This window comes from Periophthalmus magnuspinnatus, chromosome 22 (assembly GCF_009829125.3).
Source record: "Periophthalmus magnuspinnatus isolate fPerMag1 chromosome 22, fPerMag1.2.pri, whole genome shotgun sequence".
Taxonomy (NCBI): Eukaryota; Metazoa; Chordata; class Actinopteri; order Gobiiformes; family Gobiidae; genus Periophthalmus; species Periophthalmus magnuspinnatus.
This window is the reverse complement of record NC_047147.1, coordinates 15,703,331-15,731,290: the sequence shown is the minus strand read 5'-3', so window position 1 is coordinate 15,731,290 and position 27,960 is coordinate 15,703,331. Positions and strand designations below refer to the sequence as shown.

General features: G+C 39.6%; 2 protein-coding genes across 6 annotated transcripts in view; one reads left to right on the top strand and one right to left on the bottom strand.

Annotated features, from left to right (window-relative positions):
• Nucleotides 1-4,700: 4,700 nt before the first annotated feature.
• The window catches only part of dhrs7 (dehydrogenase/reductase (SDR family) member 7), an 84,232-nt gene continuing 60,972 nt past the window's right edge, over nt 4,701-27,960 (bottom strand). The window contains exons 2-8 of one of the 2 annotated variants that reach the window (XM_055231329.1): nt 9,072-9,212; nt 6,673-6,825; nt 6,502-6,608; nt 5,992-6,231; nt 5,801-5,923; nt 5,510-5,725; nt 4,701-4,990 (exon numbers count right to left, since the gene is read on the bottom strand). In XM_055231329.1, coding sequence (XP_055087304.1) covers nt 4,949-4,990; nt 5,510-5,725; nt 5,801-5,923; nt 5,992-6,231; nt 6,502-6,608; nt 6,673-6,825; nt 9,072-9,201 — 1,011 coding nt within the window. In that variant the 5' untranslated portion in view covers nt 9,202-9,212 and the 3' untranslated portion in view covers nt 4,701-4,948. Of the gene's footprint in view, nt 4,991-5,509; nt 5,726-5,800; nt 5,924-5,991; nt 6,232-6,501; nt 6,609-6,672; nt 6,826-9,071; nt 9,258-27,960 lie in introns of those variants that run through there. The other variant, XM_033988499.2, reaches the window with a different exon arrangement.
• Nucleotides 10,613-27,960, top strand: part of ppm1aa (protein phosphatase, Mg2+/Mn2+ dependent, 1Aa) — a 20,093-nt gene continuing 2,745 nt past the window's right edge. The window contains exons 1-6 of one of the 4 annotated variants that reach the window (XM_033988497.2): nt 10,613-10,982; nt 11,473-12,319; nt 12,403-12,520; nt 12,603-12,714; nt 14,145-14,202; nt 23,720-27,715. In XM_033988497.2, coding sequence (XP_033844388.1) covers nt 11,483-12,319; nt 12,403-12,520; nt 12,603-12,714; nt 14,145-14,202; nt 23,720-23,749 — 1,155 coding nt within the window. In that variant the 5' untranslated portion in view covers nt 10,613-10,982; nt 11,473-11,482 and the 3' untranslated portion in view covers nt 23,750-27,715. Of the gene's footprint in view, nt 10,983-11,472; nt 12,320-12,402; nt 12,521-12,602; nt 12,719-14,144; nt 14,203-23,719; nt 27,716-27,960 lie in introns of those variants that run through there. The other 3 variants (XM_055231324.1, XM_055231325.1, XM_055231326.1) reach the window with 3 other exon arrangements.

Genomic DNA, 27,960 nt, shown 5'->3' with positions numbered 1-27,960 from the left:
ACTATTTGTCTGTGATGTGTTAATATTTCCATGAGAGGTCTGTTTATTTACAAAAAAACAAGCTGTAATTAAAGGCACAAATATGCCTATTCTCCAATATTCACAAGTGTATATACTCAGGAAGCATCCTAAATACAAAAACACAACCCTCCCTAGAGCCCTCATGGTAAAGCATAAGGAAACAATAGGGAGACCTGTTTAAATTGAATCATTTTGTCATAGATTCAGTTTCTGATTTAGTATGAACTCTCAAAAGTCACACATTTGACCTCTTTTAGAAAGGAGAAACCACAATCAGGAATTCACAATGTTATAGTGTCATGGCAAAGCATTCCAAAATGTTATAGGCAAGGCAAGGCAAGTTTATTTGTATAGCACAATTCGTACACAAGGTAATTCAAAGTGCTTTACAGAATAAGAAAGACATTGAAATCACACAAATCAAAACATAAATAATCACAAATAATCATCATAAAATTAACATTAAAAGAGAAGAGTGCAGAATAAAAACCTTTCAGTCGTATGCACAGCTAAACAGAATCATTTTGAGCCTGGATTTAAACATTGTCAAAGTAGAGGCCTGTCTCACATCTTCAGGAAGACTATTCCAGGTTTTAGCTGCATAACACTTAAACGCTGATTCCCCATGTTTAGTCCTGACTCTGGGCACCAGTAGGAGGCCGGTCCCTGAGGTCCTCAAATTGCGAGATGGTTCATATGGCACTAACATGTCGGAGATATACTTTGGACCTAGGCCATGGAGAGACTTATACACAAGCAGAGCTGCTTTAAAGTCTATTCTTTGAGCTACAGGAAGCCAGTGCAGAGGCCTGAGCACAGGACTTATGTGCTCATACTTCCTGGTTCTAGTCAGGACCCGAGCAGCAGCATTCTGGATGTACTGCAGCTGTGTTAAGGCTCGTTTGGAGAGGCCATTGAGCAGGCCGTTACAGTAGTCTAACCTACTGGAGACAAATGCATGGATAAGTCTCTCTAAGTCTGGCTTTGACAGTATACCTTTGATTTTGCAATGTTTTTTAGGTGGCAAAAAGCTGCAGATGTTATTGATTTGATGTGGCTGTTAAAGTTCAAGTCCATTGTTACCCCTAGATTTCTAGCCTGAGTTGAAGGTTTTAGAGAGAGAGACTGGAGGTGACTGCTGACACTTTCTCTATGTTTCTGTGGGCCAAAGATGATGACTTCAGTCTTGTCGGAGTTTAGCAGAAGAAAGATGTTTTGCATCCACACACTGATCTGTTGGATGCAGTGGCTGAGTGAATCCACTGGTCCATATTCACCTGCTGCTAGTGAGACATAGATCTGAGTGTCATCTGCATAGTTGTGGTAAGACACATTATTGCTGTGTATTAACTGGCCTAACGGCAGCATGTAGAGATTGAACAGCAGGGGTCCCAGGATTGAACCCTGGGGCACCCAACAGGTCAGGGACATTTTATCTGATATACATTTTCCAATTTCAACAAAGTACTCCATGTTTTCTAAATAGGACTTGAACCAGTTTAGTGCCGTTCCAGAGATGCCCACCCAGTCCCCTAGTCTCTGTAAGAGAATCCCATGATCCACAGTGTCAAAAGCAGCACTCAGATCTAACAGGATCAAGACTGAGACTTTGCCTGCATCAGTGTTCATGCGGATGTCATTTGTCACCTTGATAAGAGCAGTCTCAGTGCTGTGGTGGGGTCTAAAACCTGATTGGAAGACATCAAAGGAGTTGTTCATTTCGAGGAAGTTAATAAGCTGTTGGTAAACAACTTTTTCGAGGACTTTGCCTAAAAACAGCAGATTTGAGATCGGTCGATAATTGTTCAATATTGTGGCATCAAGACTGCTCTTCTTTAGGAGAGGCTTGATAACCGCAGTTTTCAAAGCGCTTGGGAATGTTCCAGATTGAAGTGACATATTAACTATGTGAGTGAGTGGTGATAGCAAACTGTTGAGCACAGATTTTAGAAATTTTGTGGGTAACACATCGAGGCAGCATGTAGATGAACTCAGACTGGTGACAATCTCTTAGACAGTTTTGTCAGTTACAGGTGCAAAGTGAGTCAGCTCTAAGTGTCTAGGTGGGTGCTGGGTTGTTATTTGCGTTGTGGAATTTATGGCATTTTAAATGCCCTGAACCTTGTCATTAAAGAACACTGCAAACTCATTGCACTTAGATGTGGAAATTAGTTCTAACGGCAGTGGGGCTGGGGGGTTTGTTAATCTGTATACCGTTGCAAACAGGACACGAGAGTTGTTACTACAACTTCCAATAATGTCAGAAAAATACCTTTACCTTGTTCTACATAAACTGTGGTTGTACATGTGCATCTTTTCTCTGTAAATTTCATAATGAACCTGGAGCTTTGACTTGCGCCATTCCCGCTCAGCCCTCCGGCACTCCCTTTTCTGTGCCCTGACCGAGTCATCATTCCTCCATGGCACTTTCTGCTTATCTTTAACCATTTTAACCTTCATTGGGGCAGTGGTGTCCAGAACATTCAAAACACTTGAAGTTACAGAGTTTAACAAATCATCAACATCAGAACATGAGGCATTTTCAAAGTGTATCATTTCCATGAACAGTGCACCTGTGTTATCATTTATGTGTCTCCTTCGAACAACTGCAGGACCAGCCGCTAGTTTGGGAATAACAGACAGGTCAAAGAAGACACAGAAATGATCAGACAGAGCAACATCCACCACATTGACATTTGAAATATTTACTCCTTTTGTAATGAGCAGGTCCAGAGTGTGTCCTCTGTTGTGGGTGGGCTCGCTGACATGCTGAGTCAGACCAAAGGTTTCAAGGACAGAACTGAGCTCTTTAGCGTTTCTGTCAAACACATTATCCACATGTACATTAAAATCACCTGTAATGACTAAACCATCAAAGTCTGTGCATACGACTGAAAGCATCTCAGTAAAATCATCAATAAAACTCAGACAGTGCTGGCGAGGTTTGTATATGACTAAGTAGAGTATGGAGGGGGATTGTTTTAGCTCCATTTTGAATGAAACATACTCAAAAGATGAAAACACTCCAAATGACAATCTGTGAGTAACTAAATTATCTCTAAAAAATGCACACACACCTCCACCCTTTTTGTTTACTCATGTTTCAGATTCAAATTTGAAGTTGGGTGGAGTTGATTCCACTAGAATTACATTACCTGTGTTTTTGTCGAGCCATGTTTCCGTTAAAAACATAAAGTCAAGACTAAAAGAAGAAATAAAATCATTAATTAAAAAGGACTTGTTACATAAAGATCTGACATTGAGCACAGCAAGTTTCAAATTAGTTTCAGTAGGACTGGATGTTATCGTCTTACAGGGGATGTGAACTAAATGTCTCTGATTGGACAGTCTAACTGTCCTTCTGTTAATCAGTCTACGTGGTGTAACTGTAGATATAGATATAGCTCCATCACAGGGCCTCAGCATGATATTATTTTTATCATGACTGTATGTCCTGAAACAGCAAAGGCCCTGTGTGTCCTAGCTCTTGTTGATAACAGCTCTGGGGGAAGGCAGGGAAGGGCGAGGAGGGGGGAGTTTGGGTGAGGGACCAGGTGAGAGAGCGGGGGGTAAGGGGGGGGGGGGGGGTTGGGTGAAAGACGAGGGGGGATAGGTGGGTACAGGGAAGAGTTCAGCATAGTTGATGCCAGAACTCTCGATCGCTCTATATTAGGTGTGAGGGGAGCCATCTTAATTCCTGATCTGATGAGATTTCTAAATGGTCGGGAAGGGCCATATGTGAAGGTGGGGAGGAAAAGAAGAGTGAGGAGTCCCTAGAGGGAGTAGATGTAGCAAAGGGGACCCAGGGCTGGTCTGTGGGCAGGGGAGGTGATGTGGGTGCTGCTGTGACTGAAACCTCTGCTGGGGCTGTCACAGACAGGTTCAAGGCCTGTGATGTGGGCCCTGAGGGAAGTGACGCTGGAGATGCATCCTTCACTTTTGAAGGTGGTGGTGATGCTGATTTGTTCTCTTGGGGAGGTGGTGGTGCTGCTGAATCCTTCGCTGGGGGAGATGGTTGTGCTGCTGGAGGTGACTCCTTCGCTGGGGGAGGTGGTGGTTGTAGTTGTGGTTCTGCTGGTGGTGCTGACACATTGGCTCGGTCTCTGGTTGGTGCAGCAGGAATGCTTCTCTCATTCCTCTTTTCTCTCACTGGCCCAGGACCCTGTCCAAGGCTGTTTCTCAGAGCGTGGAGGAGGTTATCCATCAACACTCTTACTCCACCTCTGCTCAGGTGCGGGCCATTTCCCTTGAACAGGTCCTCTCGTTTCCAGAATAGATCAAAGTTCTCAATGTAGTGCAGTGCTCTGGCTGCACATTCGTTGAACAGCCATGTGTTCAGCTGAAGCAGCCGGGTAAATTTGTTCATCTTCATTCTGTCTATGGTAGGAAGAGGTCCACTGATGAAAGTCTTAACCTCCACTTTATCAAGCTCCTCAAATATACAACGTTTCAGTCGCTCTGACCTTCTTCAGGTATGAAGAAGGTCAGAGCGACCAAAACGTATGGAATAAAATTGCATTAAGAGTGAGACAGTGTGCGGGAGTTTTTCTTTTGAATTTTCTTGTTAACCATAAAAATCTTGGGACATTTTTATGGTCAGAGTGGATTAGGAGAGTTAAGCAAAAAAAGTACATAGGGCAGCAAATTTCAAAAAAAGATTGAAAGATTTAAAACGATCACGATTCTTTGAAAATTAAGTTTTAAACAAAAATCATCCAAATATCACTAATATTGTAGAAATAATGGGCAATTTAACCATGAAAAAAACAAAAAACTGGGTGTAAAAGGACCAAACAATGCACGATACATAATACATTTACAAATAGTGAAACGTTTTTCCCTAAACACATTTTAAGGGCTGTATAATCTCAGAAGCTAAGCAATGTGTTTACATTTTTAGAATGTACAGTACCATCGTTCTCCAGTTTCACGATGCTTTGGGTTTGTTGAAATAAGCTGAGTCTGCATCCTGGGGGAAAAAAGACAGAAATGTACTGCTTTAATCATTATATTTTGAGCCTAAAAAACAATGAAATACAATTTTATTGGAAAATTGATACACTCACAAACAGGATTTAGTGTAAAACAGTTCTGCCAGCAGGTTCAGACTAGGTCTCTAATGCCATGGCTTTTAGACTGATGAAAAATTTGCACCATTGCCATAGCAATTAGAAATTCAAAGCAAAATATGCTATTTCAATTATCAAAAGGACTCTGGTGCATGGTGAAACTGGTGCATATAAACAGCAGTTATGAAAGTCAGATCATTTGGACCCAAACCAGCTGTGATGATGTCACACGTAATTATTTTGACCCTAAATGTCCCCTTTGTTGAATTTCAGCTGACACTGACATTGTTTTAGCTTTTTGGCAAATTTGAACCATTAAAAAAATAATAATAATAATCACTACAAGCAGTATAAATTTGACCTGGGATCCAAAAGGTTTGACAAGCCAAGAGTTTAACAGTTAACTCCGAGTTACTTACCAGACCAGCTTTGAAATTCTGCACCCGTTTTCTCCCCAGCTTGTTTGTGAGGAACCAGCCCAAAGTAGGAGCGTACTGCCATACATAGTAAAATAAAAGAAAAGGTTGTTGAGCAATCCACATTTCCTGGACTCCATTAACTACTCCCACTAGCATCAGACGCACACAGCGCCTTGTGGACATCTTGTGCTCTTGACCCCCAACTGTGTGGACGCGCTTAAAGTGAAAGTTGGACAGGTGTTAAATTACAATGATTACATTTTTTTTATATATATATATTTCACACTTTACCTTATTCAGATCTTCTGTGAATGCATTGTCAACTATTTTGGACTGCACTGGGCCTGGACACACTGTGCTGATGAGGATGTTAGGATAGTCAGTTAGTTCAGCTCTTAGCGAGTTGAAGAAGCCCTGTCAATACATGGTATTTAATATCCTTTTGGAAGTAATGAGTGATGGGGATGATACTGGTTCTTTACCTGGAGAGCATGTTTACTTGCAGCATACCCAGTACCCAGAGGGGCCCCAACTAGCCCCATCACACTGCTCACAGTCACAATGCTCCCAGAGCCTTGCTTTGTCATATGAGGAAGCACCTGCTTTGTGAGGGACACTGTACCCAGGAAGTTAAGCTCCATCAAAGCATGATATACCTCAAGACTGGTCTCCAAGAACAGGGAGCGCTGGCTTCGGCCACTATTGTTTATCAAGACATCGATCTGAAAGAAAAATGGCTTATTTATAAATTCCTGCAAATACTAACTGGGTTCATTTCAAATTAATTTGTAATGTAAATACTAAGTCGTAACATAACTTAAATTGGCATTATTCCACATACACATTATCTGAAATATAGGCCAAAACATTGGCTTTTAGACATGTGTAGCGTGTGATTCTTTAAATAGTGAGAAATTGAGAAAACACTTTAGAACAAGGGGTTTTCGGTTGTGCACATTTCAGCACAGTCTGGACCACTACCACAAACATACATGTCCAAAGTACTGAATGGCTGCTTCCGTTTTTGCCTCATGGGATTGCCTCTCCAACAAATCCAATGGAAGAACAAGAATATCTTCATTATGTAGATTAGAGCACTCTAAAAGAAACAAATATTATTTAATTGTTCAATTTTTATGGCAAGTTTAATTATTATTATTTACGTAAGCAGTGGCTTTTGACCCTTTGGAGCTCATTTTCCCGACGTGAAGAAAGGATGAGGCGAGCCCCACACTGTGCCAGCTGGTACGCCAGCTCCTCCCCAATGCCACTTGAGGCTCCAGTCACCCACACCACCAGGCCCCTCAGCTTCTTCTCTTCAACAAAACAAAGGGGTCAGCCTTGCTTATTTTTATGCTTGGAAAGGATTTTGCCTAGAGATTTCAAAAAAAATGTATGACATAATGAAAGACAAATCATTTTGGCAGAGAAAAATAACTATCCATCTCTAATAGTATGATGACGATAGTAGAGATGGTAGATGCAGAACAGCTGCTCTCAAGTCTGTCTGTGGTTCATATTGACATGTTGTGAATAGCAGTGTAATAAAACTCTAAGTCGAATATCAAAAACTTCACGTTGTTGGCCAGACATACAAAATGTCCATAGAGATGCATTAGCAGAGGCAATATAAAAAGTAAACAAAAGAACCATGATAAGATACAGGGTCACTACTGACACATTTATCACACTTTCGTGTCATACTAATTTGAGTATTTAACAGCTTAAACTTTATATTGAATCATTCAACATTAGTCAAACTGAAAAGTCTATGAGGTGTGACAACCCAGTCCCAATCTCTAGGCATCATTACAGCTGATTTGGGACCCCGGTCGTTTCAAAAAGCAGGTGTAGGCCAAACTCAAGGGTCAGACTCAGAGTTTTAACCTAAAACCATGATAACTCACTCTGTGAATCCAACTTGATCCAGAGCAGGTTTTGTTAAGCTAACCTTAAGTTTAACCAGAGTCTGCTCCTGAAGGAGAACTCTGATCAGTCAGCCACAGACAGATCAGAAACATTTAATGAGGCTTAACAAGAGTTTAATGATTTGTATTCTTGTATTCATTTATACATTCCACTTATTTTACTCAAATGACTTACAAGCCTGATCTTTCATCCATTTTGGCACTAAAGTGTGTTGGGAAGTGGAAATGATTAGATTCATGAATTATACTTAAATCAAAATTATTTTAAAATGTACATAAATTAAACTGAATATTGTAGGATACATTTAAAAACTAATTGAGCTATACACCTCTCAACATAATTTTACAGAAAATGGTAATTAAATTGTCATTTTAAACTTTTTGTTTATATCTATGTAGGCTGCAGCCAAATTATGTAAACATTTTTGAGTAATATTATTTGAATCTAAATAGAATAAATTGATTAAACAATGCGCTCCTCCATAGTTTTTATATTAAACCTGTCTGATACAGTCACATGACTTTCTGTTCCTCTAATGGCAGACTCTGGTTTACAGTTGCTGCGGTGAATCCTCTTCTGGGATAAAGTTGATAAAGTCTTCTGCTAACCTCAAGGTTTGCTGAGTTTTCTAACTCGGCTCCAAACCTGTGTAGTGAAACCGAAGTTGAGTTCACTCAGACCATCGGGTCGGCACCACTAACAGTCGCGCATTCATCATTGTGGGCTGTGCAGTTTATACGTCAGCCACACACTCCATCCTACCGTTGCTACTCTGCATGAGTGTCTGACTCACTTTTTCGCACTGGGGATAGATTACTGTGTGAGACTGACAGTAAAAGAGCATCAGACACATAGCTGGGTGCACGGTCATTTCAGTGCTCCCTCATGGGCTCATCCTAACCATTGGTGATGCAGCCTTGCCATTTACGCAAGAGCAGTAGTCCTACTACTAAAGGTACTACTACTACTACTACTACTACAACTACCACGGGTGGGAAACGTCATGCCCACAGGACCCTAGCCTATATCTATGGATAAAGTGGATAGATACTCCATTGATGCCGTAGTTTATCGTTTTACATATCACGTAATTTCATGATCATTTCGTATCGCGTTAACATGAAACGATCACGTAATTTTGACTGTTTCACGTTAAAATGTGAAACTGCTGATTTCTATTCAAATGCAGATTGTCAGTTGTATGCTTCAAATAATGATGATTTATGGCTAAACATTATTTCTTGAAGAAGACAATACTCCACATATTGTGTGGTTTGTTCATACCTCCCATACACCAGAATGTCAGTATGGTGAATGGGGCTAGTGTAGTGAGCTATATATGATCTTATTACACGTTCATGGTATGAATCTATTAAAATGGTGACATTCACTAGACCGGGAAGTAGCCTAGTCAAAGTAGAGTGATCATGACATCATCAAAACACATACGCTCCTCTGCAGCAACAACCACCTCGTCTGTGCTTTTGTCTCTGGAGAGGTCCATGATCAGTGTAATTCAGAATCACAATTAGTGGTCAGAACAGTAATTTGTCTTAGCTACTCTGACTCCCAGAAACAGCTACGCATATGAGCACAGCAAGCTAACCCTCAACACCTAAGCCCCAGTCGTCACCTGGCCGCTTCCCCGCCACACTGGCCCACAGCAAGGTCATGTCCGCGTCTGCGAACACCGTGCACACCAGACAAACGATCAAGTACAGCGGGACGAGGTACCATAGCACGGCGACAAGACTTGAGTCCATTTTGCGGAGCTACACAGATAGCATTGAACTGAGTCAACTTCTCTACTGACGTGCACGACAAACTGCGCATGCGTCACTTCTGTTTCTGTCTGCTCTCCAAAACCCTGAGAGCAGACAGAAAACTACTCTTGTTTTATTGCAGGTAACTGTACTGTACTGGCCTTATATTGTGTGTGCATTTTGCCTCCTAATCTACAAAACATTTAAAATGTAAATGTAAATTAAGCTATAATGTAGAACGGTTTTAAAACCACTGCTACAGTCACAACTGAACCTTTGAGATCTGAAGAGATCATGTTAATGCCATAACTCACCCAAAATGTACCCAAGTATAACTCAAATGGTGAATCTGCTTGACATATCCAAGTGAATGACGGACCTGATTTGAAGTCAATCGGAGTCTGAAGTTCAGGTACAGCCAGAGCTGTACATGAACTTACAAAATTGTGAAATGCTAAAGTGACTGTTTGTACCATAAAATAATTATTTACAAATATCACCAATTGTTTTATTTTACTAATAAAGAGAAGCAAAAAGAAAAATGTCAACAGTGCGAGAGGTCCAAAAGAATTTGGCATTGGAGTTGATTGAGTTTTTTAATGAAAATTTTTAGGTTCTAATCTATACCTTGGAGGACTGGTTTATTCAGAGTTTTGAAGATTTTGTTTTTAAATTGGAAAAGAAAAACTTTAATCAGGCCTGGCTAAGTTACAACAAGAAAAACAGTACCCTAACACACATTTCACATGCAGTCACTGACTGCAAATATAGCCCTCAGTTTAATAAGTAAGTCCTTTTAAAATGGGGACCAGAGCTGCCTGTCCTCAAATAGAGAAAGACAACATTCCAGCTGCATGCTTGTTAGTTTGCCTAGTGTTGAGGTGTGTGCACCCTAATTAAAGCAGTGAATTAAAGCTCTGGGTGGGAACATGCAGTTATTTTATCAGATAATAAACCCAGAGGACATGCTCTGTGCATTGTACATCATGGACAGCACTATGCAGTGATGGACCCAGGCCTACAATGAATTTCATTGACTTCACGTCATTGAAGACATCACAGATCGTGATAGTGGAGAGGATTGTAGGTGCAGCTGATTTTGTTGACAAAACGTTTTTGCTGTAGGCCTAGTTTTTTTGTCAAATTTTTAGCATGATGTCTGTAGCTTTGGTGTGCGAGCACTCGTAAGTATTTAAGGTCGCCTAAGGTTTACTTTAAGTCATTTTAGATAAATAAGTAAACCGTGTGGCTGGCAACTTTGGCTATTTAACAATATTCCATATTTATTAGTAGCCTATGTCCTGTAAACCTGCGGTGCCCTGTGGCGCGGCTCGCGCTCGCTTTGCTAGGATGACGTCATCTGTTCCCAAAGCGCAGCCTGCAATATCCGGGCCCTGCGCTGGGGCTCTCTGTGGCTAAAGTAGCTAGCAAGCTGTCAAGCTGTCAAGTGGAGAGGCTGGGACAAACGTTTCAGCTTCCCCAGGCTTGGCCACACAAACGCGGCCATTTATTTCCCCACAAGTCATTGTAAGCCATAGTTTGTGTCGTCAGCTGGGATAATGTAATTCTTCACGGGCGCACGTCAACAGGGACATTCGTAACTATAATTAGATGCATTTTGTACTGAGTGACGATTATTACTTGCTAACAGGCTAGCTAGCCTAGCTGTGCCGTCGTAAATTCATAATTTCATCGAGTTGTCCATTCTGGTCCAACGAATTATAACACTGTCCAGCTTTGTTCTGCAGTTTTGCTCCTGTCCATTCGTAATTGGATTTTTGGTAAGTCGCTGGTTTTAAGCAATCTTAAATGTTGACGTAAGTGTGGTTGCTGGCTAGGCTAGCAGTGGTAATACATAGAGAGGCCGTGGGCTGCTTTCTTGACTACTACGTTACCAAATATGAAAGTAGGCCCGTCACACTTTGAATTGCGGGACACGGCTGTGGCCCCGCGTTTTTATTTGAATATTGCAATGAATTTAACACAAAGCTCTCTTGTTGACATATCATGTGTTATATAATAACCCGTGCTACATTTAAGGTCCAGTATCTATCTATTTGTGTTTTCATTATAGTCTGTCACACTAGTCGATACGTTTTATTGTAAATTTAAATTGTATATGGTATAATCTAACCTTTTATTCAACGATAAAGACATTTCTATGCTAAAAGGTCAATGCGTGTCAATGCATGTCATTACCACACAAGATGAATTAATTGTAAGCTTTTTATACTGTTGTAACGTGTTATTCTCTTTCCTTGACAATTCCAGGTGGGACACAATGGGGGCTTTCCTGGATAAACCAAAGATGGAGAAATACAATTCTCATGGTGAGGGGAATAGCTTGAGGTATGGGCTGAGCAGCATGCAGGGCTGGCGAGTGGAGATGGAAGATGCGCACACAGCAGTAATAGGCCTGCCTCATGGGCTGGACCTTTGGTCCTTCTTCGCTGTTTATGATGGCCATGCAGGCTCTCAGGTGGCCAAATACTGCTGTGAGCACCTGCTTGAGCACATCACAACCAATTCAGACTTCCAGAGTGCTCTGCAGGAGGAAGCCTGTGTAGACAGTGTGAAGAACGGGATCCGCACAGGGTTCCTGCAGATTGATGAACATATGCGAACCATCTCAGAGAAGAAGCACGGTGCGGACCGCAGTGGTTCAACTGCAGTGGGAGTGTTAATTTCTCCCACTCATGTGTATTTTATCAACTGTGGTGACTCACGTGCCCTGCTGAGCAGGGCTGGGGCAGTGCACTTCTTCACACAGGATCACAAACCTAATAATCCCTTGGAGAAGGAGAGGATCCAGAATGCTGGTGGCTCTGTTATGATCCAGCGTGTCAATGGCTCCCTGGCTGTGTCCCGAGCTCTTGGAGACTTCGATTACAAATGTGTGCATGGAAAAGGCCCTACAGAGCAGCTGGTGTCTCCTGAGCCTGAAGTTTATGCTATAGAGCGATGTGAAGCAGAAGATGAATTTATAATTCTAGCATGTGATGGCATCTGGGATGTTATGGCCAATGAACAACTCTGTGACTTTGTCAGGTCAAGGCTAGAAGTGACAGATGACCTTGAACGAGTCAGCAATGAAATCCTTGACACCTGCTTGTACAAGGTATGTTCTTATTAGTAAATTAGGTTTTTGTTGTGTTTTTTTTTTTCAGTATATAGTTAAGATTATTATTTTTTTATTGACAGGGGAGTCGAGACAATATGAGTGTTGTGCTAGTCTGTTTTTCTGGGGCACCCAAGGTTTCACCCGAGGCAGTGAAGCGTGAATTTGAGCTGGATAAATACTTGGAATCCAGAGTAGAAGGTATAAAGCCAAAAAAACTATTGATACAGAGTATATTTTTTAACAAGCTACAACCTTTACCTGTGTGTTTGTTTTCCATCAGAAATAATCAAAAAGCAAGGAGATGAAGGAGTCCCAGATTTGGTCCATGTGATGCGGACATTAGCATCTGAAAGCATCCCTAACCTTCCTCCTGGAGGGGAGCTGGCAAGCAAGTAAGTTTGAAGAAAACAGGATTGCTGATGTCAGAGGTCAGGAATAATATTTTACCAAGGTCCAGGTTTTATTGACCGTGGCAATGAAACTTATTTTGATTTGAACTTCCTCAATGGTGTGGAACATCGTGAGTTCTCTTATTCTTGTTTTCTAATAAAAATAGATCTTATAATAATCATGTTTTGTATGAAATTAGGATTATTAAAACATATATTTTACTAGATGATGACAGATGTGAAATGTACCCCCCCCCACCTCACCTGGCCTTTTTTCAGGCTTCCCTGTGCTCTCTGGACTTCTATCAGGAGAAAGCTGGCACGTTGATAGATAGCATCTAGTGGTGTTATGTGAGAATATAACAGGACAAACTTATTAATTGATTTGAAGGGCAAAGTTGACATGTGCTGGGCTTTGTGGAGAAGGTATCTGCTTTTGCGCTGACTCAGATTATCACACACTGGTTTGGAGTTGGACTCTGATCATTTTAAGTCATTCTGACTTGACCATGTTCTGTGCCACATATCTCTGTACTGTAACGCACTGCTTCACTGCTCCTGTTAAATGAGGGGCTTTATGTGGTTATATCCAAAGTTCTATGTCAGAGTTTTGACAGTTGGATCTGGATCAGAATAGTACGTAGACAAAGTACAAATAGACATTTTCTTTTTTTTTTTTTAATTGTATAATAAAGCATGCGTCAGTTCCATCACAGGCCCCTGATTTGTCTGGAACACTTCAGTCTTTCCCAGTTTGAGATCATTTTTAAACTTTTCTGTTAGATTTTATTATGTAAATAACTAACCAAACTTTGCTTGGTATAAGTTGGTTTGTGTTACTTGGGGATGAACCAAAGAACTGCCTTCTTAATCTTATGCAGGGAATTAAACAGGTGCAGAACAGGTTAGGAATTTGGGACATGTTGTCATCTATGTAAAAAACCTACTGATTCTAAAGTAATTCCAGGCCTGGGGGATACTATGAAGCAAGATAGGTTGCTACGTTAGTCAAGCCCAAACCCTGGATTTCCTGAAGGCTTTTCCTACACATATTATGATTGGTGTTTATATTCTGAGTTTTGTTTTTTGTTTTTGTTTTTAACAAATGAACATGGAGACAAATATCAACAAATAAATGTGTCAGTATAATATTGAAGCTGAAGCTAAAGCTATCCATTTCAAGTTAGTGAGGTCTCCATCACATATGATTCAGGAGGAGCTGTAGACTCAAGAGATCGTTCTAACCACAGGTTTAGCAGTTATCACACACAAAAAAAAATGAACTGATATAATATATTTTGTTGAAAAACAACAGAAAACATTCCCTAAAGAGTTGCACGCTTTGCTATTTGGGACAGCTTAATTCACAATCAGATTTAATAACTGTAACAGTATTCTAACCTATAAATTTATTATACATTTCCTCTGTGTAGGCGAAGCGTAATTGAAGCAGTATACAACAAACTGAATCCGTATCGAAGTGATGACACGGTAAGTACAGAGCCTGTCTTGACAAAGTAGCATTTTGGATGCATGTTTTAATGTGTTGACCATTTCATAGCACTTGCATGCCCTTCATTATCACCCAACTACATAATCCTAGTTTGTTAAAAAAATATATATATAAAAAAAAAAATTAATAGCTTAAAAGTATTACTTCAAAAGTGTGAAGTGTGAGATTTTGAGATCCTCTCACATTTGGTAGTTTAAAATTGTTGTTGTTTAAAGTGCAGTGTGTCAGCAGTGTTTCAGTGTGTTGTCCTTGACAGCCATACTGCCCTTGGATCGTAAAAAAATTTTGTTTTGTGTAATAGTAAATGATAGCACATGGAGTTAACTCAAGAAATTATGGATCTGCTGGGTCATATGCTGACAGCCTGACGGCTTGAAAGTGTTAAGCCCTCTGACCTTTCAGCGCTGTGTTGTTCTGCTTGAAAATTAAGGTATTTGGTTTTAACAGTGTCGTGCGGTCAGGACAATCAAGGCAAGCAGTGCTTGTCCAATAAAATCTAAAATCATCGCGTGTCAAAAGTATATTTACATGTCAGTGTCCTAATTATCACTGATCAGACTGCATCGCAGCTCCAAACATCTCAGTAACCTCTGTTGTTGTCCTGTGCAACGGAGGCCATGCCATATCACATTCTCAAAATGCACTTTTACAACCAGAGAGCCAGCCGGTTGTTTTAGAGGCTTGCATATCCATATTAAGGACCACAGCCGGCTCAAAAGTCCTGAATGAACAGCCATGGTAAACCCATGGAGGAATCTGAGGAGATTTTTAGTGAGTGCTCATGTGCAGCAGGAGACGCCAACAGGAGTGCCAACTTTCAACACTCAACATAAACATTATTGGTTAAGGGGTCAGATCCACTGACCCACACATTGGTGGTGCGATTCCACAGATTAATTCTGTCATTGTCGGACAAGACTCTTAACCCACCGTGCCCCCAGTGTCTGCATACACTGGTGTATGAATGTGTGTGTGAATGGGTGAGTGGTTCCTTGCTGTAAAGTGCTTTGAGTGTCTTGAAGGGGGAACAGTGCTAAATAAAATGTGACCCTTACCAAGTCATTGTAGCTTTGCATTTGTAATAATTTGATGTTAATTAGAAATAATTTGTGTGAAATGAAGGATCTGGATGGAGTAATGGAGTGAAAGCAGCCGGGACAGCTAGGAGCTCGTCTCGTTTCTGACCTGTGTGTTTATGAAGGAGCGATGGCGTTAGTGGAATAACAGGTCTATTACACATGTGTGGAGGAAAATGTGGCTATTCAGGACCTGCTCTTCTTCTGGGAAATACAGGATGTTTCTTCAGGAAAGACGTAGCTTTGATTTGCATCTGTGAGAGATGAGTGTGAGTGCGCTGTTGTAACGCAGGGCTGTTTAAGGGGATGTTTGTAACACATGAGGTTGTATGATAAGAGCACCTATCACCGGTCTGGCCCATTGCACTTGTCTGACCAGTGCATTGTTGTTGTTAGTATTTCTTCATGAATCTAAGTTTTGTGTAGTGCATTGTATATCTGTAGAGTTGTCATATGTCACTCGTATGATTTCTAGGGGCACAGTGATGATTACATAGATAACAATACAACTGAAGGCTCAGCTGCATAAATGGCGTGTAGGAGTAGGACAAACCTGTGAAGAATCAAATAGCCCTGTTTGTATATATTGGACCGTATTTGATACCCCATTTATACAAATATTAATGAACGAAAGGCCTAGGCTTCTCTAATTTGACTCCAAAATGGTTCAGTATTTATTGCATATTGCAATGAAAGATCAAAAACTTGCAGATTCTACAAGTAGGCCATTCACGACGGCAAGCTTTGAAGTACTATGTATTTAGCAAAATTGTGCGGGAAACTATAACATGGAAGACCATTATATCTCACTGATATTTTAGCCCAAAGCTTAAAAACTTCAAGTGAACATGCCCATAAAAAAGCTGTATTAAATAAATGTTAAAAAGAACCACATTGTCCAATTGGTGAAACAAGGCTTTCAATCTGCACTATTGAGACTTCCAATCGCAACCAACACTCACACATGCTTTCATAGTAGGCAAGGTGGGTGAAGTGTCTTGCCTAAGCACACAACAAACCGAACTTGGTCCAAGCGGGAATCAATCCACATATATATATATATATATATATATATATATATTATATATTATATATATAAAAATTAAAATAAAAATCAATCTTGACAGCAAATCAGGTTTATATGAACTACAAAGCCGTTTTAAACCTCCCCAGAGAATCGGAACATTTTACACAAATCAATTTTATATCATATTGAAAATATAGTGAAACCTTTCTTAAATTCTCTGTTGTAATGAATGGGATTAACCAAAAGTCCTCCACAAGAAAGGTTAGTTTAGTAGCAGAGGAAAAAGTGGGCGGGGCAGTCAGTGGGTCAATTGAAAGTAGTACTGACACATGATTTTTACTATTGCTAAACCGGAGTAGACCATCACCCTGGCAAAATGTAAATTATTATTAATACTCACGAAAGCCACAACTCTACAGACGAGGTTTCTTGGACAAAAGCAGTCCAGTAATTTGGTTGTGAGTCACAAGTTTTGGATGTGATTATTATTATATTTATATATATATATATATTTTTTTTTTATATCATGTTATTACATTATCGGTCAAAAGTTTAGACACATCTCATTCAATGTCTTTTCTTTGTTTACCACTTTCTACATAGATGCATACTGAAGACTTCAAATATGTGAAGCAAGATCCATCAAATTATGTAGCAAAGAAATGTTAGATAACAAGTATGTTTTATATTTGGATTCCTCAAAGTAGCCACACTTTACTTTGTTGATGCTGCTGCAAACCCTTGGCCTTCTCTCAATGAGCTTCAAGATGAAGTCACCTGCAATGGTTTTTACTTCATTTGTGGAAAGCCAGGAAAGAAAAGGGTGGCTATTCTGAAACCACTAAAACTTGGTTTACACTTTTTCTTTATTACACTTCATGCGTTCATTTATAGTTTTGATGCATTCAATGAAAATCTCCAAAGTATATTGTCATGAAAATTAAGAATAAATGTGTCAAATCTTTTGACTGGTCTTGCATGTAGGGTTAAAAATACATCTGCAGAATTCATTCAGTTTTAAAAAATAAGTAAATTTAAAAAAAAAAAAAGGTAACTCCTGGTTGCAGATGTCAAACGTAATATTAATCATGGCATATTCAGTCTAAACACGAAAGAGTGTGAACAATAATATTCAGTCAGAAAACTGAAGAATTGAAACTGGACAAAGTTTTGTCCGAGTTAAACTCAAGGCAATGCACCGCATACCCCCTCTTGATGAACTTGTCATTATCTTTGTATGCCAACACCAAGCTAAGGTAAATGGCACAGCTGCACGAGCAGAGGGCCCGTATAGTATTCCAGAAATGGTGATTGTCCAAGTGGTTCAAGTTGGGAGCGCAAAAACGGGAGGCAAGACTGCCGCCATAGGAGCAGATTGCCACGAAGGGCAAACCCAGACCTCTGCACCTGTCCCTGGCTGTGACTCACATTACTATCCTTGAGCCCCTAAGCAGTGCTGAGCTATGACAGACATCTGTGCTAATGCCTGCATTTTAATGTCTGGTTTTTCAAAGTGGGATATTTTTAAAAAGAGAAAAGTCAACTTTTTTATTGTAATTGGTCTGCAAAAAACTGTTTTTAAATTGAAATTCAATACAAGGAATGATAGATGGATTATGTGAAGTGTGAAATTTGTGTGATTGTCTACAGTTAAGTTGCAATCCATTTAATTTCTTTTTAAATGTTTCAAAATGTTTGTTTCCTTTTTAACTTTAAACACTTTAACGTGCTTATTTGTAGTTTTAAGTATTAACACTATCTAGAAATGTGCTTTGGAAGAATATTTTAAAACATATAGTCTCAAGCTGTGGCATTATGAGTCATTCATTATCAGCTGCTCTTTTACAGTGCTGCTTTGCAGACGTCCCTGATGGACTGAATTCTGACTTGTAAATTTAAACACCCTTCAGTCTCAGAATTCCTACTTGGAAACTCGGGTAGGGCAACATTTCAGAACATTAGAGTTAGAAAATCCAACATGGCTGTGCCGTGCGTTTGGATAAAGTAAGATCTGACCTAGAAGGATAAATGGAATGTAGCAAGGTTCCTTCAGTCTCTTCCACTTTGAAGCCTGCTGTGGTTCCCTTAAATTTACCATTAATTTTCCTCATGTAGATTTTTGCTCTGCGCACAGGGGACATGAGGCGTGTGGTCCCATGTCATCCAACCTCAACCCGCACCTCCTCGTTGTTAAACTACAGGCCTTGTTCGCAAAATGCAGTAAAACTTCCAGAGGTTCCACAAAATACATTAAACCTTCCAGATGTTCAGCAGTTTAAAATGTCAATGCACTGCTACTTATTAGAACTCATGCTTCCTGTGACCCTTGCACAATAATGGTCTCTGTAATGAGTAAAAAAAATCTGCGAGGCTGCGAAAGGTGAAGAGCAGTATGGCGAGGGACCTCTGTAGTTTGTGTTTGCTGTGACCAGCTTCATATATGTAGACCTGTTTTAAGTGGCTATACCATAGACTGTAAAAAGTAGACTAAAGGAGTGTGACGTCACCTCTGGCGTTTGACTCCAATCTGATGAAGCTCATTGAGTCTAGCAGTTATAGGAGCGAAACTTGGAGCCAAGCGCAAGTGTCTTAGCAACCAAAGAGCCAATCCAGAGTGAGACTGTTGAAGGCAACACCCCTTCCAGCCTGCACCACTGGTTTGGCAGTTAGTGGCTGCTTAGCAACACTGTCAATCAAACCTGTTGCTAGCACTAGCAGAAGTGACCTCGGGGAAAGGTTTCTGGTTGGTCTGTTATTAAAATTCATTTCTTGGTTTACGGACAAAATTGCAAAATAAAAACACCAGGATCATGTAGAGCGTGTTAATAGAACATTTTAAGACCAACATACAGTTTAAGGTGCCTGTGTGACCACTTTTGTGTTTGTATATTTGTGGTTATTCGAAATAATGTGCATTAATGCTGTCACTGCCAGTGTGTTTGGGGCCTTATTGTGAAGAGTGAGACTGTAACAGCTTTATCGTTGTGCACATGACAAGAAGACCTGAGCTGAGCCACAGCAGTGTGGCACAACTGATGATGAACAAGACCACTACTGCTTGAGATTATAGTTTTATGCTATGCTTACAAATAATTGTTTTTAAACAGCATTCCTAGTTTTAATGCCTACAAATAAACATGTGTAAAACTAACCAAAAGAAAAAATGTCATAGATTTTTAAAATGTTAATGCACAAGAGACTTCCAGGTTCATTTTCTAATACACAATCTGGGGAAATTTGAAGTGGAGTGATTTCTGAGAGCTCAGAGATGAGAGCCATGTGAACAGGATTCATGAAGCAAAATATAAGTCCATGTTTTTGAAGACCATTATATGGTTACAAGCTTTTAAAAGGTACATGTTGCATAATACATCCCCTAAAAGGATCTAATTCTGTTAACTAACTAAAAATGCATAATAATGAAGAAAAAACATATATATAAAATATATAAGTATAAGTAACATGTATAAGGAAACTTATTTTATAAAATCCGAGACCAAGAAGACATTTTATCGTTAAAGGCAAGTTACAATAATAATAAAATGGAGAACAACAGACTGAATAGCAGTACGGCACACTAATGTAACGCATTTATATTTATTCAGCTACATGAAGCATAGACAGCGAACTGAAAAAGTGTCTGGTATATTAACAGTTCAGATAACTAAAGCATAAAAAGAAGCTAACAAGTTTACTCTTGATTTCACTGCAAATCACTAAATCCATTGAATTCTTCATCCTCAGTGTCGCTTTTGAACTCTGTCAACTCCGGAAGTAGATGAAGCACCGCTTCCGCTTTCCGGTGGCTGTGATATTGGTACACAAGCCTAGGGTACCCTCGTGCAGTTGTCAGTGTGACAATAACGGAGATGTAAAAATATATATTTTAATAATTTCAGTAGTGTGAAAAAAAAGTGCGACTTATAGTCCGGTAAATACGGTTAGTACCTGCAAAAGGCTTAATATGACTTCTGTAACCATATTGCAATTGGTTTAAAGCGTGAGCAAAAATACACACCTGTGAGCCAAGTTCAAATTTAGCAGCAAATTATACTAGGCAGTTTTGTTTTTACTTTTTTTTATTGTGTGTGTATGGGAGACAAAGTGTTCTGTTGAATATAAATATTTATCCTGATGATTTATTATAATCAAAAATCTTAATTATTTTGGTGTCAACTCCAGTCCTAAACCATAATTACAACGAAGATTCTCTCAAACAAAAGCAGGCAGGTGAATACTGTGGTGTGAAGCGCACTCAGATTGAAGTCTAAATGTGAAAGGAAGTGTCTCATCAGGGCCATAATGGCTGTATTCAGGGCTCGGTGGCACTAGGTCAGCATTGGGAATTTTTCACTTTCTTATTGTGACTTAACCTTGAAGGCTGTGATGTATTTTACATTAGGACAGTTGGTAGAATTTAACCAAAACCCAGCACACTTTTTATGCATCTTTGGATCTTACATAAATGCATTTTACCAGAGTTACTTTTACCTTTACTAATAATGTAATTCTATTGTTCCTTCTTTGTGCTTTATGTTATTTATTGAAAGTTTTCACTATAAATAACTGAAAATCAGGGTTTTCAGCTCAAAGACTTCAGAGTTATGGTATGGCAGTGTAGTCCTTTGTTGAGATGATGCAGAGTGACAGAGGGTTAGGAGGCAAGAGTTCTTTAAAGGAAATGAGTGGACGTGCTTCTTCTAAGTCGTTTCAGTGTTGTACAGCAGTGGTCCCCAACCACCGGGCCGTGGACCGGTACCGGTCCATGGATCAATTGGTACCGGGCCACCGGCCATCCAAGAAATAATGAATTATTTCCGTTGTATTTATAATCTGAGTCTGAAAAATCTTTTATTTTGAAAAATCTTTTATTTTGAAAAATGACCGGATTCTCTCGGTTACATTTCCGTCACTTGAGCGCCGACAACTTAACCACTTAGCGTTCGGGCCGTCGCCTTTACGTTACGACTTTACAGCAATGTACGTGTATTTCTGCGTCACCCACGCAAACAATCTACACATCAAATGAAAGCTACGGCATTCATTTTTCTGAATATGTAAACCATTTAAACCTCTAATCACCACAGTGCTGACAGGAAAGCCGTTTTTACAGAGAAGTCAGAAATGTGGATTTGGACATCACTTACCATTGAACGCTCTGGTTCTGTCAAACATCAACATATTCACACAAAGTTGGCCTCATTCGTTCCGTAAAGGTCCAGAGAATATAATCCAGTCAAGAAATTATGTCCACAAAGGAAGTTGGAGCCTCCATGTCCAATCTGCTGCAGGAAAGTGAAATCTGTTCCGTCACTTCTCTGCATTTCTTTTGTCAGTTTCAGGCGTAATAAACTTCTGACAGTGCCAACTTTGTTCCTCAGCGCAAAACAAACTTGTTAGCTTGTGATTGACACCAATGTTGGCCAATAAGGTGGGGGCTGTGGGTTACTGGAGCCGCGGACAGTGAATGAGAGCTACAGATGACTGAAAGAGTATGCCCCACTTTCCCCCTTGTAGAATCAAGCTGTTACATTACACACGTTTAGTGATGTTTTCCTCTTAAAGCCCATGAACTGCGGAACACGCTGATGCGTGACATGCAGTGGTTTACTGTAAACAGATGGAGTTTGCTGCGCACAAAAAGACGAGACTGGATATAAAGATCCGCGCGTAAAATTACGCGCACGTATTGCGTAATTTTACGCAGCAGTTTTGCGTTTTAAACATGACGAAACAGACAACACAAAGCAAGTGTGCGACCGAGGACACTGTGGATGTTTGTACAAGTTAAACTAGAGGCATCTCGGACCTGGAGCGGTTCGTGGAACTGAGTGAAGATCTCATGGTGGACTGAGGAGTAGAGGGACCTTATGTTTTGATGGACTGGATGCTGTTCCTGATCGGTAAGTGTGGTTTGTGGTTTATTCTGCCATTAAGTTAATTGTGGGTCAAATGTGTATCATGTGTAATCATTAGCATTAGCTAAAGCCAATCTGCGCCCCCCAACCACCACCAATCATCATGCACACACCACTTGGGTGAAGTGTCTTGCCACACAATGACAGAAATTGGTCATCAATCCTCCAACCTTTGGGTTGCGGGACCAACGCTCTAACCACTGAGCCGCTGTCACAGAATGACTGTCTCACTGTACAATCATGTACAGTGTGTTCTTAGTTTCCAGTGTGTGTTTGTTTACATTTTGAAGTGTGTGTGTGTTTGTTGGTTGTTTGCAGTGTGTGGTTTGTAAATATATATTTATTTTGACCCATACCACTTGTTTTGACTGTATTTTATATACAAATATACATTTTATATTGTGTTTTGATATGATATATAAATGTACAGTAATAGAGCAGCTGTGCAGATACAGATTCCTCTCAGTGTGAGTTTTCAGTAGAGCCTCACTGATGTCTGTGGGTTGAAACATTCAAAAGTTATTGCACTTTTTCCAACTGCACTTTTTCTCCAAATGTCTAAATTCGGATAGGTTTGGAGAGGCCTGGACTTACTCATGATAAAATGATTGTAAAACTCTCATTTTATAATAGTGTATAAAATGTGTGTGTGCTCACACATTTATACACTTTGGGTTTGGGTTATTACACTTTTGAGTTTAAAGTCTATGGTGGACAGGCATTTTGGCCATCCTGCGTTTCTGAGGTGCGTTTCAAAGCGTGAGAGCGGCGCGGATCTGGTGTTGACGTGGCATGTCTTGAGCGTTCAGGCATCAAATCTTACTGTTCACACATCAAAAAGTTGAAAAAGCTGAACTTTTTGCCGTTGGACCCACACCTTCAACCAATCAGAGACTATGCTCCAGTGACAAAGTCATTATCTGGAACAAGTAGGGGCCACTGTACAAGGAAGAAAGTGTAACAAAAATGATCTACATGTATTACACCTTTATAAAATACCAGTGGAATATGTCTTTAATTATGTTTTCATAAATTCATACTCATTCCATGCTATACGTTGACATTTGCAAGAGGCGTTCAAGCCTGCACTTCATTTAAGAAGTTTAATAGAGGGCACATGTATACGCTGCTGTGGACTGCTGTGTTTATTGTAACTAGTACTGTGCTCATTTGACTGCTTGGCGCTCTCAGACAGGCTCTAAGACTCAAGCTCTACTGCAGTGCTACACTTTGTGTAAAAAGTTACTCGTTATCTTTCACCATAGAGCAAAATAGTTGTTGGTTGCATTCCATCACCATGTCCATGTAGTGTAACAGTACTGTTGACCCATCTTGTCTCCCCCATGTGTCCATCCACCACTGTGTCTGTTGCTCATTGCACAAAGTGCAATGTGCAACAGACACAGTCTGTAATTGTGAATAGAACTGGAAGGAAGACTGAAGACTTTCTACTTGCTTTCCCTCTCTCACCAAGGACTCGGCCTCCACGGACGACATGTGGTAACCCAAGCTCTGGCACTAACACAGCGTTTACACAGCACCACCTCTCCAGACCACAGCAGCTCGCTCAGAGGCCTTTGGACCTCTGGGCTCTGGGTTTTCAAGAAGGGAAATGAATGAGAGGAGGGAGGCGGAGATGCATGCACACCAACGTCTTAAGTGCTGCACCAGTCCACTCTGGATTCAGGATCCCCAGCGTCTTGTCTCCATCTGTCCTCACCTTGTACTCTCCTCTAAAGTAACCCATAACAAGTGAGTCCTCAAGGTTTTCTTATTTTTGGTTCAATTATCCGCTTCTGTAGAAAGTTTATTTTTGCTGTAATTAATTTGATTCACATTTCTATTTGTGTGTGTTTGTATATTTCTGTTTTTGTGAAGTGCAATTGTCGTGTACAAATGGCCTGTATTTATGCAGTTTGATTTTAAGTTAAATGAAAAAGAGAACCTTCCATGCACTGTCTGCCTTTTTCTGCCCTTCTGGAACTGTTCCAAATGTCTGAGTGAAGACTTCTGCTTGCCCTTCCGCCACACAGCGCTTTCCTTTTCATTCAAACAGTTGTACTCTGAAGAAACGGGTAAATGTATAGATGACAGCAAAGTAAGCTCTCTGTTCCACACTATTAACCCTGTGCTTTTATTGTATTTTTATTTTTCTATGTATATTTCTAAACATGCTTCTATCGAAACACAGAGCCCTGGAAGTGTGTGTCAGTGGAAAGGGAGCTCTGAATGTGCAGCTTCTATCAAAGTCCATAAATCTTTTGTTTTGTGCCCCCATAACATTATTGAGCACAACGTTTACAAATTGTTGGGGTTTTTTTATGTTTCAAAACCGTATGTCACAGATTACATTATTCGGCGGAATCCCTAGTTTGCCACTGTAAATAAGGCGGTCATTTTTTTCAAAATTATTCTCATCAAAATCCTGTTAAAATGTGACATAGTTTAGAAAGATCATTTTTCAACATGTCAACATGTTTTAACAAATGTTTACTTTTAGCACAAAATTGAAAGGCAGTTTAATTTCTTGTATTGAGGAACTAATTGTAATGATCGTGCAGTTCAGCGATTCCATCTGACCTGCCCATTGTTTCCTAACATATGCTTTATAACAACCTTTTCCAATTTCTTTTTCGTGATAGGTAGTGGAAACCTCTAAAGCTACAATATTGTTATGACTTTATGATGACTACATTTATCTGGCCAGTGACATAATAAATCCAAACTTTTAATCAAGTTTGAATTGAATAATAATAAACTTGATATAATAAACTTAATTACCCATTTTGTACAACCTTTGTTGCCAAAACTTTTTCAGTATATCGAATAGCCATTATCAAGTATTTTTCATAATTTAACCCAAGAACAAATGTTTCATTTTCTTAGCACTTAAATTCTCTGCTAAGCCCCCTCCACTGCATAGAAACCATAGACTGTATGAAGATATGATATATACAGTCTATGATTCAAACACAGAGCAGTATGCTGCAGCTTGCCACTTGTGTATTTGTGTGATACTTTCCCATACTGACATTCACTTTGTTTGTGTCAACAAATCTTTTAAAAATGTTTCTAACTTTTTTTTAATTTATTTTTTGCAACACCATTGTTGGAGATTCATGTATGTATATATTTTTGACTTTCAAGGAATAAATCATGTTGCTTGAGCTAGTTCTTTTTGCCATAGACAAAGGATGATTCTAGTGTATATCTGGAGTCGGTCTTATTGTACTACTTTAGACAATCCTAACCTTTATTACATGACCCTTTATGATTTGTGTAGATACATTCTTTTACCTGCTTTAAATGTGCTTTTTTGACAAATGGGTCAGAGATCACATTGAGTTGATTTTTAAAATTGGCCTAAAAGTATTAAAGTGTTTCATGCTTTCTTTAGGCCTCTTTAACTGATATCAAGACAGTAGTGCTCTGTGGTGAAGGCCAAGCTCACAGCACAGACCACGCCCAGTCCAAGAGCAGCTCTGTAGACTTCACCCTCTTTACTACAAATTTCCTGAGAAAAACAAGTACTCAAATACTGAAGGCTGAGTGGATCTGAGGAATTGAACACTGGTTAGAAATGTGTTTGATTTTGAGGATGCACTTAACCACCAGCTCAATAGGCATGTATAAGCTACTGCAGCCATTCTGGTCACGCAACACAAATATCAGTCAATAGTAAATTCCATAACTGGTATTTTAGTTTGCACTGTAGAGTCTGGCATATGGCTGCTGTAAACTAAGACAATGGAAGTACCATGGTTTTATTCAGATACTCTTGCCTTCACTCCACTTCACACACTACTTTTTATTTCTTAGCATCACAAAAATGTAATAACATTTAAAACGTTTTATTTAAAAAGAAAATATTTATTTCAGTGCATATTTACAATATGTTGTGCAGTCTCAGTTTCAAAATAAAGGCTCATCTGTCTTAAGAACCCAATTCCTCCTGTGCTAATGTCATATCCCAATTGTTGGTGGTTATTGGAGAGCTTTTGCCTATTGTACTTTATCACTAATTTGCAGCTTACATCTGAAAGTTGCTTTCTGAAAAACTTAGAACAAATCTATCTCCCCCCTTTTCACTTTGCCTCATAATGTTGTGCTTGTGTCAATAAAAATAGTTGAGACTTACTAGTTTGCCCCTCACCCTGTATCTCCTGTTGACTGAATTGTTCCAATTTTAAAGTAAAGAGTTGATATGATTAGTATTGTATTTTACATTTCAAAACACTATTGGTCTTTGGTAAAATATGGTGTCCTTATTTGTGATACTTGCAAACATAGGGTTAAGGGGCTTTAGCAAAGTGTAATATTACTCTAAGATTAGAATAAATGGTTGTACCATGCACTTAATGAAATCAGAAAAATTGAATATAAACCGATATATTAAGCTCTTTGATGCTGACTTGGTTGCCTGTGCCCAGTTATCTAATGCACAAGGCTGGTCAGGAGGTTGTCCTCTTTTATGTAACCAACATGTTCCTGGGTTGTGTGGTTAACTGTGCTGCCCTAACCGTGGTGGTTCTTTCTCCACCACTCAGAGATAAGCTCACCGATTTGCCTTACCTGATGATCTGTATTCCCTCAAAGTGTGCTCCACCACAGATATGGCCCTGCTTCCTCTCATCACAGCACCTGTAAGGCTTGTGTAGCCGTTTTCAGAGACTGTATGTCCAGACCTGCTACATTTTCTTTACCCATTTAAAGTTAAATGGGTAAAGAATCTCTTATTTTGATTCATTTCTATAGCAAATAAATCTAATCTGTTTCTATAAAAATGGACACGGTTGTTATCAGTAAAGGTCTGAACCTCTGTTAGTGAACACAAGCCATGCTGTAGCTTGGTGGGAACTTGGCTTTTGATTGTTGGTGTGTGTTTCCATGTCTCTGCAAAGAGACTGTCCTGGTTCAACAAGGTACAAGCTTCCAGCCTGTGGTTGGTTGGAAGCTCTTCTTTTTTCCATGTTTTTGAATTTTGAGAAATAAACCTGACATGAGTTTTCACCTCAGGTGATATCATACCTATTCAAGTATTAACATGGCAACCTCATGATGATGTGCACACATACATTCATGTTGGATACATCTATGATTACATGCAGGAATGACTTTAGAGTGCTGTAGATAAATATTGTCATGTTGATTCAAAAGCTTGTCAGAGGCCTCTGTGAGTGATTTGACAACGTTCAATAACTGTATATTTTGTATTCTATTTTAGCTCCAAAGGAATGGCAGAGAAAAATACAAAACATGTTTAAAAAAGCTTTGTTCCCTGAACTAAATCGTACTATTTGTGTTGTCAATTGAACAAATTGCATTCCTTGCCTGTGAATTTATGCATTTTCTCCCTCTCCTTACATCTCTTCTTTTACCTTCATTTCTTTCATTTTTTTTAGCCTTTGAAGTTTGAAGAAATTTCTAGTTTGCAGAATGTATTACTAAATAAATGGCTTGTCATCTTGTATCTCTTATTTCATTACTCTTTATCTCTTTGCACAAAAGAAACTTTCCACAATTGCAAAAAACATTTGTGTGAAGATAACGTATCTGTGCTGGTATGACCTGTCAGACTCATAATCAGTAAACATGCCTGAAAAAAAACATGGACTAATAAAGTTGTGTCCATTCTTCAGCATGCATTATGTTGCAATGTCTGGATCTGTGGGCTCCATTGGTTGTAGAGTGAAACATTGAAGGCTGAGTGTAGTG